This window comes from Betta splendens, chromosome 4 (genome assembly GCF_900634795.4).
Source record: "Betta splendens chromosome 4, fBetSpl5.4, whole genome shotgun sequence".
Lineage (NCBI taxonomy): Eukaryota > Metazoa > Chordata > Actinopteri > Anabantiformes > Osphronemidae > Betta > Betta splendens.
This window is the reverse complement of record NC_040884.2, coordinates 18,802,661-18,818,086: the sequence shown is the minus strand read 5'-3', so window position 1 is coordinate 18,818,086 and position 15,426 is coordinate 18,802,661. Positions and strand designations below refer to the sequence as shown.

At 50.5% G+C, this 15,426-nt stretch overlaps 1 protein-coding gene across 7 annotated transcripts in view; it reads left to right on the top strand.

The window, feature by feature from the left end:
• Nucleotides 1-9,494: 9,494 nt before the first annotated feature.
• Nucleotides 9,495-15,426, top strand: part of si:ch211-285f17.1 (sickle tail protein homolog) — a 56,915-nt gene continuing 50,983 nt past the window's right edge. For 2 of the 7 annotated variants that reach the window (XM_029146102.3, XM_029146101.3), the window contains exon 1: nucleotides 9,495-10,513. In XM_029146102.3, the coding sequence (XP_029001935.1) occupies nucleotides 10,183-10,513 (331 nt within the window). In that variant the 5' untranslated portion in view covers nucleotides 9,495-10,182. The remainder of the gene's footprint in view (nucleotides 10,514-15,426) is intronic. The other 5 variants (XM_029146118.3, XM_029146104.3, XM_055507815.1 and 2 more) reach the window with 5 other exon arrangements.

The following is a 15,426-nucleotide window of genomic DNA, read 5'->3' as shown; positions in this document are numbered from 1 at the left end:
TAACATTTGAAAAGACCGAACATCAGGCTTTTACTGTAACGTACAGTGCACGTTATCTGACTCATCATCTCTGCCCGTCCGACAGCAGGATGCTGATGCTGCAGAGAACTCAACCACATGTTGTACTTCTTGACCTGCATCCTCCCTGATAACGATGCATCGAAGTACCTGTTGACATTTGGACCTCTGAGTGCTCCGTATCGGCCGCACGAAGCTGCCAGCGCGCGTTAGACTTCACTTCATTGTCGCTGCCGCGGCTCCTTGTTTACACTTCGATCAGTGTTTACAGTAATCCTAAATCTCCGCGGATGCGGGCGGGTCCCGATAAAACCCCGCTGTCAGCATCGGCTGCAAGAATGATGCCTCCCAGAGGGTGACGGGGCTCTGAACAGTCGTCATCCCCCCACGTCGCGCCGTGTCTGCCTTCCTTTTATCGGCGATTAGAGACGCGCGCGCGAATTGCAGATGCAGATTCGGACACAGACGAGCGAAAAAGTCAAAACATCCGTTCTTTGATGCTGCGGCGGGGGTCACGTTCAAAGGCGGATTTCAAACAGATACGAGGTTAGAGAGTGAGGTTTGCTGATGAAGGTGCTGCCGCGCACCTGACAATTAGGCCCAGCGCTTCACCCGCCAGCTGTGAACTTAATGATTTTACAAGCGAATGGAGATATCAAAGCTCGCAGCTCCTCGCTCCAACCCTCAGCATCACAACCAGGTGCTTAACTAACCCCTGCACGCTTTTCATCACACAAACCCTGTGTCTGTCTTATTGTCGGTAGTGCTGCATCTTTTGATGTGCAAAGCAGCGGGCAGCTCGAGCGCAGACGCCCGGTAATGAGGTGAAGCAGAAGCCGACAACACAAACACACATGCCCTGACACATTTCTCGGCGACAAACAGATGACGCGTTACTTGTGCTCGCGTCGCTGCAGACGAACCATCTGACGCCGCTCGTTTAACATTCCAAACATTTTGCTCCAGTATCTAATTTGATAACCGAGCTTGTGGATGGGACAAGAATCCACTCCCAGTCAATAACCGCACGCCGCCGCTGTCAGCGTGATGAATGGGAGGTTTAGTGCGAAGACACTGGTGGGTGTTTATAAGTGGATGGGACGCCAGCGGCGGGGTGCGGCCGCGGCCGGCGGCTGTGGGAGGGAGGCGGGCCGTGACCCTGTGGAACCAGCCGAGCCGCCACCTGCTGAGGTGCAGCCGTACGGCGGCCGGCGGGTTCCCAGCGGTGAAAAGCCACAGAGCAGCGTGAGAGGGCGGCCGCCAAGCGTCCGCATCAGCACAGTTCGACGACGTGAGAAAGAGGAAGCGAATGCAGCCGCTGCCGCGCGCAGTGAATTATTCGGCACTTCCTGTGCATTTCCAGGTCAACTTAGACTAATCCACTTTACTGCCTTCAAAGTCCGTGAAGCACCAGCTTGCCAATAAAGTGTGGAGCGGAGGCGCTGGTCTCAGCAAACGGCAGCAAGTTCAAATCCTCGGATTTGAGGCGCAACGTGAAGACAAAGAGACTCTGGGATTTCTGTTTGAGTGATAAGCTACAGTCAAGGTACCAGCGTTCTCCCTCTGGCGAGGTCATGGAGGTCAGGTCTCTGAGTCAGACTCTATACTGTAGGACCGTGTCTGCCAAAAATGCTTTTAATGATCCTCCGTGTGATTCATGTTGCCCATATTGCTATGGAATGAAACCACAGCGCGATGATGTTATTTCGGTTTGAGTCGTGAAGCTGACTTTGGCTTCACGCAGTTCAACTTTATTAAGAAGCTGAATCAGTTCGATGACGTGCATGTGTTGCCAGCGACTTGATCCATTCGGTTTGATTTCGCTCATCCGTGCACATTGACGGAACGCGAGGACGTGCTGTGAAACTCTACTCTGAGTTTCAGCCTGCGGGTGATTAACGCGGACGTCTTGGGCTCACGTCCCTGTTTGGCCGAATAAAACCGGAGCTATGGCTGCGTTTGATGCCTGCTGCGCCCGCGGGGCAGCGGCTCCTGCAGTCTGTGGACCACCAGGTTAGAGGCGACTATATGCTCAACATTTGGCTTTCCCTTCAAAACGTGATCATGCACCGTTTTTTTCCTGCAGGGAAAAGGCTCCGAGTCTGTTTGTACAGGAAGCTGGCAGCCTCTGCTAATCACCTCCAGGGTGAGCGGACGGCTTAAACACAGTAGCTGCAGAAACTCACCGGTGATTTATGGGACTTTTTCATTCTGCAGGTTTCTGTTTTCTCCTCGACGGCCCCTCGGTGGTTTCACACCGGGGTCAAAATCATACGTCACGTTTGTTTGGAGCCTCGCAGCTCAGTGTTTGCAGTGGCCAGAAATGTTAACGATGCCCTTTTTAATTTGATAGATGACAGCAGTATCGCGTAACAGCTGCTGTTTGCATTCCAGGGCGTTTGTATAAATATTGTGATTTGATGTTTTAGGTCAAGTCCTTAATGAACCGACAGCTCTGATTTCTGATCAGCATTAAAGCTCTGACACTTTTGGGAAAAGTCATGTTTTAGTTTTTGTGATTAAATGTATTAAAAAAACTCATTTTAATTTTAATATTCAACTAAATGAATGAACACATTGCTGATTTTTACTTAAAGTCACACAGTTTAGCGCACTAGTCTCCATTTACACACAGCTGCTCGTTATCGTCGGCTCCTGCTTCTCAGCTTATTCTGCAGTGGCCAATCACTAAGGTGCGAGAAGTTGGCTCCAACTTTCCTGCGACCTTCGGGTCCTCCAGCCGCTGTGCTTCCCTCAGAACTTGACACTGAATGTTTTAATATCACGGGGATTGAGGTTCTCCTGACTGATAGAGGTTTGCCTTGGTCTTTGATGTTCTTTGTGCCTCTTAATGAGGATCAGACTCGGGGAGGAGGGGGGCAAAAGGTGCCTCTTTTCCATTTGGGGGCAGAGATTGAAGGACCCGTTTAGCTCAAGAGCAAAGGATATTTCTCCTCCTCTTCCTCTTCTTCATCGCTCCCCCCAGTCTTTGCTTTTCCCTGTCCTTCTTTATTTAATCAGCCTCGATGGCAACCCCACGTCTGCGCGTCAGTCTGAGTTCATCAGTTCATTAGAGAGGTCTTGGCCCAGATGAATCACACCTCTGAAGTCTTTTTCATCAGCACCTTTGGGAAGCTGGAGGTGTAGTTTGGAAAAGCTGAGACGGAGACATGGCACAGGAAGCACACCCGGCCGGGGGGTGGGGGGTCCGACCCAGTCTGGTCTGGACACGAACACTAAAACATGTGTGTACACAAACCGGCAACCAGCCGACGGGTCGGGCGGATGTCAGGCCGAGGGTGGACCCAACTAACCCCTGACCCCAGATGTGAAATTGAAGGACCATCAAAAACACGTGCGAGCCAGAGCTTTAGACACGTCTGATGAATGGGAAACAGACACCGTGCGGCGTTTGCTGCACTGGAACCACTGGTTACACCACAGGCCTGAGAGGCAGCAGCATTAGAATCTGAACAGAACCCACTAACGAACTGAAGGTTACAGGTATTGGGAAGTTTTTGAATTCCTGTGAGGTAATGCCTTTGTTTTTATTGGTGAACCGAGCCCCGCTTTAGGTGCACATTTTCTGAGTTGTGTCCCTCTGTTGGGCTGTCAACAAACCCCTGCAGCTGTTTCCTGTCTCATTTATTACACCTGGCCTTAAGTCAGTGTTATTTCGAGCCGAGGAGCTGGACTGTTAATTCTGATTATTGCCATAGAGGGAAACCGTAAAGACTGGAGCCCATAATTCCTGTGGAAGCATTTGGGCCACAGCATAATGACGAGCAGAGGAGCATGTGTTCTGTTAAGTCCAGTCCCGTCTTGGCCTTAATTCTGCAGTCTAGTATCTGTTTTTACATCAATAATAGCAAATTTAGCTCCAATACATTTGACGCCATCGTCTTTTGTGGCCTTTTTTGTGTCTTCATCACTTTTTGGCCCCTTTGTGTCGGATGCTTATCTCTGCCCTGTGTTTTCAAAGACCCTGGCTGGCGCTGTTTGCTCAGCACATCTCGGCTGCTGACTGAAACCTTGTGTGTTTGTGTGACCGTGCGTTTGGTTTAATGTTTAGGGCGTCCTATTGTGTTGTGACAAAGATGCTGGTGTTTGCTGTCACTGCGGCTCACTCATCACTGGGACTTTAGGAAGTGCACCCGGAGTCATTATCTCCTCTCTTCTTAGTAATTCAACCCTTGATATCACTCAGCACTACTCTTAGAGGTGTGTGTCAGATTAGAGCAAATAGAAATACAATAAAGGATCATTTAAATGAGAGGACAGACTTGGTTGACCTCCAACTCAGGTCATTTTAACTACGCCTACTTTATACAAACCTTTATAATAAATAATATCTTTGCTTCTGTAAAATTCCCATGAGTTTTAACATAGTTCAATTCACCCTGATTTATAACATATGATGCGATTGCAGTGAGTCTTGTATTTGTAATGTGGAGTGGAACTATATTCACTGAAACCATGCAAATTTATGGCAACGGTAATCAGTCATTAGAAAGCTGTCAGCTCGGTTTAGAGACTCAACCCATGAAAACCTGCAATGAAAATCTACTTTGCTGGCGAGGTTGTGTGCACACACAAACAGAGACCCAGACGCACGCACGGATTACCCAGAATTCCCCTGGGAGCGCTTACACAAATTGCATTTTTCCATGTAAAAGGTCAGAAATAAAGTAGCCGATGAAATTGAAATTTTGGGATTCGAGCTGCTAAAAGGGCTCCGTGCATATAGAAAATTACATATTTAAGGTTCGTTTCAAGCATGACTGCTTGAAAAATCAAAACAAGGGAAAGGAAAAGAAAGACAAAACACAATCACCTTGATTTGATATTCTGTACAAGGAGGAACATGTCTGTAACTTCGTGATCCTTCCTTCGCCAAGAGCAGCAGAAAAAGCAAGTTGCAGCCGTGTCAAAACACAACCGTCGCTCCTCCATAATATATGAGACACTAAAAGGCTGCTTTAGCTGCTGGAGGTGTTTACACCATGCTAACAACAAGATCTAACAGGTCCTTATGGTTTGCATGTGTGTCTGCTTGGCCAACGTGGATGAACGCTTGTTTTCGCTGAGGATGTGTAGATGTGTCTGGAATATATTCACCTTTGTGTCAAATGTTGTTTTTTGAATGTGATGAATTTGTGCCACGAGCTCAAACGTGACCTCTTTAATTCTAGCTTTTCTTGTATGTTTGTTCCTGAGCGCGGCGGTGGGGAATCGTTTTTTCCTTCCTGCTGCTGTTTCAGGATTTACTACCTGCGCATCGGCGTCTGTCTTCCCGTCTCTTCTGCCCACAGACGACCATCCAACTAAAATCAATGAGCCATAAAGGAAGGGAAACGCTTGTTATTTACATCCGTCCTAATGGAGAGGTGCTTTGTCTCTCCTCATATATATTTTTGCACCGTTCCAGTACAAGCGGCCCAGTGACAGACTGTCCCGATAAGAAGCTAAACTCCCCTAAAAGGCCGAGGCGTAAAACCAGCGCGGAGGTGGAGGTGGAGGTGGAGGCGGAGGCATCGCCCTCAGGGAGACTGGGTGCGGGTGTGAGTGTGGAAGTCAGCGTCTGTGGGGGCGTCTGAGGATGCGTCCTCCCGTGTGGAGGGCGAGAAGCGGGAATGATTCACAAGGCCACAGGGGGGCCCCAGAGACAGGACAGAGGGAGCAAGGCTCCGCCGTGACACAGTGGAGCTCCGCTCCCATCGCGTTTCCTTGTCGCCGTGAGTCACGAGAACTTCCATTTTTACAACAATCTTTTTTTGTCCACGTCAAGAAGATCTTCCACTTATTCCCAGGGACGGGCATCACTAAATTAAGACGGCATGACTTTGTTGCCTCAAGCATTTCCCTTTTTTACAGAGTTTTTCTTCCTCTTGTTAACTGCAAATTGAGCCTGTTCTATCACTGTGGATTATTTGCTGGGCTTCTCCCTTATAGGCATCTCTTTCTATTCATGTCACTTTGCAAAAAATACATGAATAGGATCCAGCGTGAACCGATGATCCATCAAAATGTATTTATTTCCCCATTCTCCTTGTGTAGTAGCTACACGGCGCCCGTTGAAAGGCCTGGATTGCGTGATCTTAGCATGTTGTAACCTCCAGCGCCGGACATTCTGTTGATGCGACATTGCAGATCCATGGAGTACGACGGCGCAGACGCGGAAAAGGATGGTTCAGGGACGCTGCTCGGTTTAATTAGAGCGAACTGGCCTCCGTCGATCGCATTAGTCAGAGCGACGTTTGATGGTGACGGTCGAGGCGGCGCTTCCCTCCTTTGGCGTGAGTGGCGGGCTCCACTCAGACCCCCATCGCCCGCATCAGCACCGCTGCGTTTAAGGCAGCAGATCACGTGATGTGTCGAACAAGGAGCAGCTGACCGTTAGGACTAATTGTCTCATCTTATCGACTCGAAGGTTTCTGCCCCGACGACTCACACGGGAGTCGGCACCTAGAGCTACAGAGGGGAGTTGGGACTTGATGTCATATTTGATGGACAGACCATGATGAGGTCATGTCAGATGCTGATTATCTGACATGGGGTAAAATGTGAGTTTGGACTTCCCGTCTTGTGTGACGCTCAGGCTGCCTCACCTGCCGCACCTGGTCGGCCCCGCGCTCCCTCTACGCCGGTGCCTTTGTGCAGAGCCGCAGCCGATTCGGGCCGCTGATACTGAGCGAATGTTACAGTCAGTAATGACTCATGATATGGTTCGGAGGGAGCGCTGAGATGGAATGTAGGAAAAGAAACAACGAACCCCCGAGGGCTTGGAAAACACACTCAGCCTTAATCCTCAGCAGAGAGGTACACAGTTCACCCTTCCCCCAGCCCGTCTCCTGCACCCCCCACTGCACAGTCCGCCAGCGCTCCTCCACCAACCCGTGTGCGTTTACTCTGCTCTTAAATCGCGTCTAATGAGTATTTTTATACCAACAATGGATAAAATGATTAAAAGGCTCATCAAGATAAGTCCACTCAACCTTTACTGTCAACAGATCTGCTGTTCTGGTTCCCTCTCATCTCCACAGCAGCTTCTGAAGACGCATAATCCTGAACCTGGCTTTATTGATTTAACAGCCGTTTCGTAGGAACCTGTTGCTGCTTGTGAGAGCGTCGCTCCCCGCGTCGGTTCTGACCGTCGTCCCGCGGCTCGACTGCTGCGTCGGTTGCCGTCGTGTTTTGGAAGAATGTAGGCAGGTCCTGCACGAGCGGCGCCCAGAGCCCAGTCCCCACTGACCTCAGCTCAGCGGTGTGCAGCCCCTGTCTCTGGCCTAATAACAACCCGCAGGCATGAAAGTCAGTTAATTAGAGAAATGCCGTGGAGGCGCCCACACAACCCTGTCTGGGCCCACGGGCCTCCTACATGTCCAGCTGCCCCTGCTCTGCACAGCACCGACACCGGGGCCGGTTGGGTCCTTCACAACCCATCACGCTCCGAGTCCCCACTCCCTCCTCGCTTGTTTGGCTCCAGAACAACGTCTGTGGGTGGCGGTTTCGTCGTCGGGGTCTTTACTTTTTTTATTTTGCGACACCGGCTTCAAATCATCAGATTATCATCCTTTCACAAGTTGTTTTTGAAAGTGGGAATAATTGTGGCGGACTGTCTGGAATGCGCGAAGCGAGGCTGCGAGGGCTCAGTCGAGTCGATGCATACAGTAGATGCGCTTTATAATCTGCCACTTTCCACAAAATCACAGGCTTAATTAGGAAAGTCAAATTACATCCGTGCCTAAATGCTGCCTTATTTAAAGACTTGGAAGTGATTTCCCGCCGTTTGTCTACTGTACAGTCAGAACTGGCTGAGAGCCTGGGAGGCAGCCAGTCCACATAGAGGGTTTTAATTTACTCCCAGCACGCGCACACGCGCACGCACACACACACACACACACACACACACACACACACACACACACACACACAGTTAACCATAGAGTTTCCATTTCTATCCCGCATAGAAACCTACATGGACTCCGTGTCTTTTCATGGTCGCTTTTTTTAGATTTGTCGTAATCCTCTCTCTGTACTACGACGTTGTAAACACCGTAGGACTCAGCCGAGCTGGTGACGCTCGCACATAATCTGACACAATTCTCATATTTAATCTTATGTTAATGTCTCGCGCGTTGTGTTCTTCACTTTTTCTCTCTCCATCCATCAGATATGCGGCAGTTCCCGTGAGGTTCTTAGCGCTCAGATTTTGTCAGCGAATTATTCATTGGGAAAGTATGTAGGTCAATCTGCTTTGCTCTTTATCTAAAGCCATACAGATATGTGGCAATATGATTAATATTTCACATCTATACAATCAGCGGTGACTGTCATCGTGTTCGGAGAGCTTAGCACTCTCGAAGGCAGTCATGAGGCTGGTTCTGGAGCAGCTGATTGAATCTGTTGAGTGGAAACTTCTAACGCGCATGTCGCTGTGTACTCGTCTCCAAACAGAGCGGGAGGTGCGTGAAGTGGGCTGTTGGTTCGTCTCCACCTGAGCCGGGACGTCTCCCTTTTACAGCTCGGCGCTAGAATCTGAGCCCCGGCGTCGGCTCCGCGAGCATCGCTGCTCTTTTATGACGCGTTGCCTGGACGCGGCTGATCCTTCTCGCCCGCTGTAATCCATTTTCTGGTGTTCAGTCAGCAGGCACGCAAGCGGCGTCGCCGCGCCCGCCGTCACATGTCGCCTCACGGGCTGCAGCTCCACGGAGGCAACGCACATTTATTTACTGCCCAGAGTCTGTCAGCAAAAGGCGCCTCCGCTCCACACAACACAACAGACCCGCGAACGCTGATTCATCCGTTATTGTGTTTGCAAGGATCACTTCTGTGGAGAAATGGGAAACTAAGTGTGTTACGATGTGAGGAGCCGGGTGTTTTTGAGGATGAGAGCTGCATTCGTGGCTTTTTTTAGGTCAGAGGCTACGCAGGGAAGAAGCTCTGATCTTCTGTTCCTCGCTGTTTCTCTCCCAGCAAACTTCTGCTGCTGCTTTTTTTTTCTCCTTGTCACAACTGATGTCTTTGGTGCAGCAAATCAGAACGGCTTCACACACACACACACACACACACACACACACACACACACACACACACACACACACACACACACACACACACACACACACACACACACACACACACTCCCCTCCCTTGCGCTCTCTAATTCTCTGTTAAATCACACCACCCGTGCGTCGCTCAGTGCACGCGTGTGCGTTTCTCGCCTCCGGTCGCCCCAACATCTCGCTGCGCCGAAGGAACTAACGCGGACGGAGGGAAAAGATGAAGTAGGAGGGGGGAAAATGGGAGGAGGTGAAGCCAGTGATTTCTCCCACAGTGTGGCTCAGAGCGGTTGGCTGATGACGCGAGGCGCTGCACACACATCTGGAACAGCTTGAGCAGCTGCACCTGAAGAGAGAAGAAGCTCCGCAAAGCCTCTGCCGGCACTTTCCTCCCCCCTCTCTCTCTCTCTCTCTCTCTCTCTCGCTCTCTCTCTCTCTCTCCCTCTCTCTCTCTCTCTCTCTCTGCCTGCCGGAGTGCTGGAATGGTTACTCTCAGAGCATCAGCAACAGAGAGCGAGTGAAGCAGAGACGAGGACATTGGAGTGGATTATTTGGCATGAGGAGTGGTTGACAACCATGTTGGGAGTATAAGAGAAGACGAGGGAGCACGAGGGACTAGAGAGGAACAAGAATGGAGGAGGCGAGTGTGTGTGTGTGAGAGGCAGAGCGGGGATTTAAAACTCGGAATGCACTGACACTGGAGACCTGAGTTTCTGTTTGCGTTTGGCACAGCACATCCTGTTACTCCACAGGTTTGTCCACACACACGCCGATCCGCGAGCACACACACACTGTTTGCTTTGGAGGATGAGCCCCGGAGGCCTGGCCTGGAGAAGAGAACACCTTCCAAGGAGCTTTTAACATCCAACCCCCCCCCCCTTCAGCTCGCCTCCCTCCCAGCTTCCCAAAAGCACCCTCCCTCCCTCCCTCCCTCCCTCCGGCCCCATCAGCCTACCTGTACCAGTCACAACACGCTGGAGCTGGCGAGTCACATTCACAGAGGGCTGAGAAATCCCGGATTGCCCACGGGACACAGCTGTGGTCGCCCTGCCTGAGGAAGAGACTGCTGCTGCTGCTGCTGCTGCCGCCGCTGTCCTGCAGGATGTCCAAAGCCTCCCGGCTGGCCCGGCCCCCCTCGGCCGGGGTCGGATCCAAGCTGCCCTCCCCCAGGAAGGAGTGCCCCGGCGCGGACGCGGCGGCCGGCAGGGCCCGCGTGCTCAGCGTGGGGGAGAAGCTGATGAGGGCGGGCAGCGACGCCGTCCTCAACCGGCAGAAACCTTTAGCGGCCGCTGCGCCGCGGGACAAATCACCGAGCGAGACCCAGGCCCCCAACCCGGGTCCGGCCGAGAGGGGTCAGAACATGGAGACGGTGCTTCCCAAGAGCAGGATCAGCCCGCCCAAAGCCTCCAGCCAGCAGCAGGGCACTGTGCACAGTAAGTGATGAGTGGAGCCTCTGCATCCGAGCTGGCGTGGGACGCGTGTGTCTGTTAGAAGCCCCTGAGTTGCTGTTTTCTTGTCTGAATCGCATTATGAAGTGTGTTCATTGATTCCTGTGACTCTGTCAGCGCTCAAAATGGAAAGGATCAAATGGTTTTCCTCTCTTGCCGAGCGTGTGAGCGCTGCAGGGCACGCAGCCGACCTGGGATTAGCCTCTCCCTGTCTGTTGTAATGTCAGGCCATTGTGTTGTGTACTATAAGGAGCCGTCCAGGATCTACTTCCTGCCCCGTGGCAATGGACGGGATTCTTTTGTCAAGCGTTCATCGTCAGCAGCAGAACTTACGGTTACTGGTGAGAAAGTCCAAGATGCACCACGGTGCCACATCCCAGCATCTTGTGCCGACAAATGATGATGCAGCTCCTGTCACTTTTAAAACTTTTTGTAGTTGGAGGTTCAGTTTGCACACTGTACATTAGCAAGGCACGCTTTGACATCCGTGTTGTGGTTTTTGAACCGATGCAGCTCACTGCAGCAGACAGATGTCCAGCGTGATGCTCGCACCAGTGCAGCGGTTGAAATGGATGCAGGAGCCTCTTCTTTTGGACCAGAAGAGTGGAATCGCTGCTCCTGGAATCTCTGTCTCACTACCTCCACCCCCCCTCATTCCCATCGCTTCAGTCTCTGTGGGGCACAGATTAAGCAACTGGAGGCCAGGAGGTTGTGGAAAGTGGTCTTATCTTATTCCCTTGGGCTGCCTGGCTAGATAGCCGGCTCTGCAGGGTGTCGGCTTTCATGGTTTTGTCAGGTCACAGTCGTCTCGCTCGCTCAAAAGGCGAGAGGACCGGGTGCATGAGGATGAGTTTGTGAAACCCGCGCGTGGACGGCTGCTGTCGAGGGCCTGAGTCTCCTGTCACTCACTCCTGAATCACTCCTGACTGTTCAGCTTGTAGTCGCAGATGCAGACAGGGTTGTGCAACATGGGGATGGGTGGGGGGTGGGGGGTTTGTCGAGCACGAGGGTGACGCCGACACTGGCAACGGGGGGAGAGTCGAGTGAGAGGGTGACAGAAGGAGGTCAAGAATGTGAGCAGGGCATGCTGGGAAATCAACAGGTCTGGAGCTGCGAGTCCCTCCCTGCAGTAAAGACAGGTTATGGGTTACAAGGGGGCAGGTTTGTACTGGAAACCAGATGTTGGAGCCTGTGCTGCCTCCAGTCTCTGTCTTTGCATAAATAAATTGTCTTTCTGCAGACATGATTCACTTCTCCAGGGATGGGGCGACTTACCCTTCAGCTGATTGGCTCCTAAATTTAACCAAATTCCCCTCATAAAGAAGATTGGACGTAGAACCTTTAATGGAAAATGCCAAAACCCCCCTTTTCTTTTTTACAGCTGGTGTTTTTAAGTCATTCTTCTCGTGTCCTCCCTCGCTCATCTCACTCTTTTCACTCACTTTGCTCCATTTTTTTTTGTCTTTCTTCTCTTTATTCCCTTTTTTTCCCTGTTGTAGTTCTGACAGCGGCTGAATCAGTTATTGAAAGATGTCACGGCTGCCCACACACACACACACACACACACACACACACGCCCTGTCAAGTGTGAGTCTGTCTTCGGAGGCAGGCACAGCTCTTGTTATGGGCAGTAACTTTGAACTTACCATAACTTTTGAAGTTCCACCGCGGAGCCGGAGCTCCAGTCCAGCCTCACGAGAAACTATCTATGCCGAAGCCTGATTCCGCAGCCCTTTGATATATTGCACTGTATTTTACGTGTCATGTAAGGTATCCACGAAAGTGCTTTTGGGCCTACGAAGCCGTAAAGCAGCCAAGCACAATATTTGCATTTTAAACAGGGCAACAAAATGAAGCGGCCTCTGAAGCAGGCTAATGCACCGCTCCTGCTGTTTCCTGCCCACTTATGGCTTCCACGGACGCGGCTGTGGGCTGTGGGGTTCAGACCGTGTCAGGCCTCCGTCTCCCGAGCTAATGCCGGTTACAGGGCATGACAGCAGCTAAAGCGCGAGCCCACGGGGTCCCGGGGAGCTGATGCACACAGCTCCGGCAGACAATAAGTGCATGTGACAGGTGACATTTCCACTGTGTGAAAGCTTCAGAGCTGACTGCTGCCTGCCGAGGGGCCCAATTTCGCTCTTAACATGGCAGCTTCCACCGAAAGCAAAATCTGTGTGACATTCCCTGTGCAGACGGGGGACTAATACAAATCTCAAGTGCAGGTTCGAGTTAGACTTCCTCCTGATACTGTGTGACATTGCGTGGAGCCGCTGTTCGGGCCTCTCCCGTCCTGAACGCGCACGGACCCCGCGTTGCTTCAACGCTCCTCTCTCTCTTTCCTCCTCCCTCGTTCTCTGCCCGTGTGGGTGCTTTGATCCCGATGCTCAGTCACAGCACAGATGTGGGTGACCTGGCCTCCTGGTGATTGAAGGGGTGAGTCAATAAAGCAGAGGGCGCTGTGAGGTCGTCTCGTCGCGTCTGCCTTTTCTTTACTCACCCGGCGCGTGTGCTGCCTTTTTGTTCTTTCTCGCCCCTTATGGTTTCGCAATACGATCGAGTTGCTCCATGCTGTTTTTGATGTCGGCGTTTGAACGCACACATACCTGTTGACTGCTGTTAACACCACGCGAAGACACATTCATTATTAATAATCTTTCCGGCTTGAGTCTGTTGGAGGGTTTTTTTTTGCCTTACTTCCTTTTGGGAGTAGAGTTGAAAACACAGCTTAGTGTCATGGGAATGAGTTTGAGGATTGGGATGAGATCACCCGTTTCTTTGACACTGAAGCCAAGAGTGAGGATTATATTAATTGCAGCCTCTCATGACTCCTTAAACCCCCAGTTGTCTCTCTATCACTATCAGACAGACTAGAAGCGTTACTAAAGATACAAAATGCTCTGCTTCCACACTGGCTGTGCAGTTCAAATGATCACAGATTCATTTTAATGACCTTTTTGGATTCGGATCCTTCACATGTTCTGACAAACGTGCGAGTTATTTTACTCTCAGCTCCAGTTACCTTTCCTTTTTGGTGATTGAGGATTTGAAGTCTGTAAGTGGGGGGTTGATTTAGCCACCACCCGTTCCCCCTTTTAACTTTGAATTGTGCAATCACAAACTTCTCTTGCATCTATTTATGTCGCTTACTTTCCGTTTGGTCATGCTTTGTCGTTTTCCAAGAGAATTTTAGCCGACTATGAAGTCTTAACTGAACGTGTGTAAAGGTGGCGAGTCCTCTGACGCACTCACATATTTGTGTTTAAGCCTGTCACAGTGATCCTTTCATCGACCGGAGTCAATTAGGAGACTCTTAAAAAGTTTTGCCTTGGTGCTTTCTTAGCTGTGGGAGGCACCTCACCTTTGTCCCTGGTTTGTCAATAAGTACTCAGAGAAGTCCAGTGAATCATTAGAGGTGCGAGGGCAGGCGAGTTAATGGTGTGTTCATGGACCTGGGGTCTGTTTTCAGAAAAGGAGCGAATGTGACTCATCCCTCAAACAGAAACAGACAATATTCAGGCCACTGAGCAAGAAGAAAGAGCCCCAGTCATGTGAGTACTCATGAGTGTGTGTTGTAAATCCCCCTGTCGGGCCGGGTGTGTGTTTTTCTTTTGGGCTGTAGCTTCAGGGCAACGCTGCCTCTTCCTGATTCCTGGGGCTGCTCAGTTTTCAGAGAGAGACCTCTGCATCACAGATTATGGATAAAGCAACGGCTTAATGTCCTTTGTGCCCACACAGGCTTCAAGTTGGGAGGTTTTCACCTGCTCAAGTCAAACTAATGTCAAGTCTGCATGGTTCCCACATTTCATCACTGTGGTCCCAGTTACTAGGTTACAAACTCTTCAAAGTGATACTGCTAATGTGGCGTGAAAGGTCTTCAAAGCAGGCATCTCACCACCCGACTGTTTATTCGGTTTGATATAATGCATGTGCGTGTTCCAGCCCCGGAGCGTAAATGCGGTTAATTCACCTAAGGGGGGGTGTAAGCGGATGCAAGCCCTCTCTCGTGGCTTCAGCTCAAAGAGCCGGCGGAGAAATCAATACCTCCACCTCCTCTTGTGCCCTTTTGCCCTTTAGCCAGGCACAGTGGTGCATGTGTACGTCTGCATCTGTCTGTGTGGGCACACAAACTGCTGGTAAATATTCACCAACTGTATTCTAATTAGGTCTCTCGCTGTGTTTAATTCTTTCACGTTGACTTGTTGATGGGACTTTTTCATCTGTATTAATAATATAATAAAATCTGTATTCAGCGTTGCTTATGTGTTATTGTGTGAAGACTGGTTGATCAGACTTGCTAAAATACTTGATGGAACAGAATCCAGGTGTGGTTTTTACCTGCAGCTCTGGTATCAGCTGCTGCATATAACAATCGCGCCGTCTCCAGCGGTGGTAGGGAGCGTGAGCATGGAGAGACGTTTAGCCGGGACGGAACATCCAGTGCTCAGATATGCCGCTGTCAGCACCTGTGAAGCACGTGAAGCACAAAAGTTGGGGCTTTAGCAAGTCTAGGGGTTGTTTTGGAGCCAGTCTGGTGTTTTCCCCGCTGCTGCTCGTCTGAGCTCCGCTATCATCCGTCAAGCTCCTCCTGGCTCCGGCTGCAGCTCTTGACAGGGAGGCAGAAAGTGTTTTTGCAAAATGTTCAGCTATTGAACACGAACATAGAAGCTGGGCTTCATCAGCAGATGCTCGAAATTAGATAAACAGCTCATTGATAACTCATTTTAACACCAGACCGATGTTGTCAAATGACTTCAAATCAGTTTTTCTTTTATATTTCTGCTGTGGTTGATGATTTATACTATTAGATGGAGAACATTTTCATCTCTAAGGTAACAGTGAACAAACATTTATTCAGAGATTTGAGTGAAAACCACATGGTTTCTCCAAACATCTGTTCT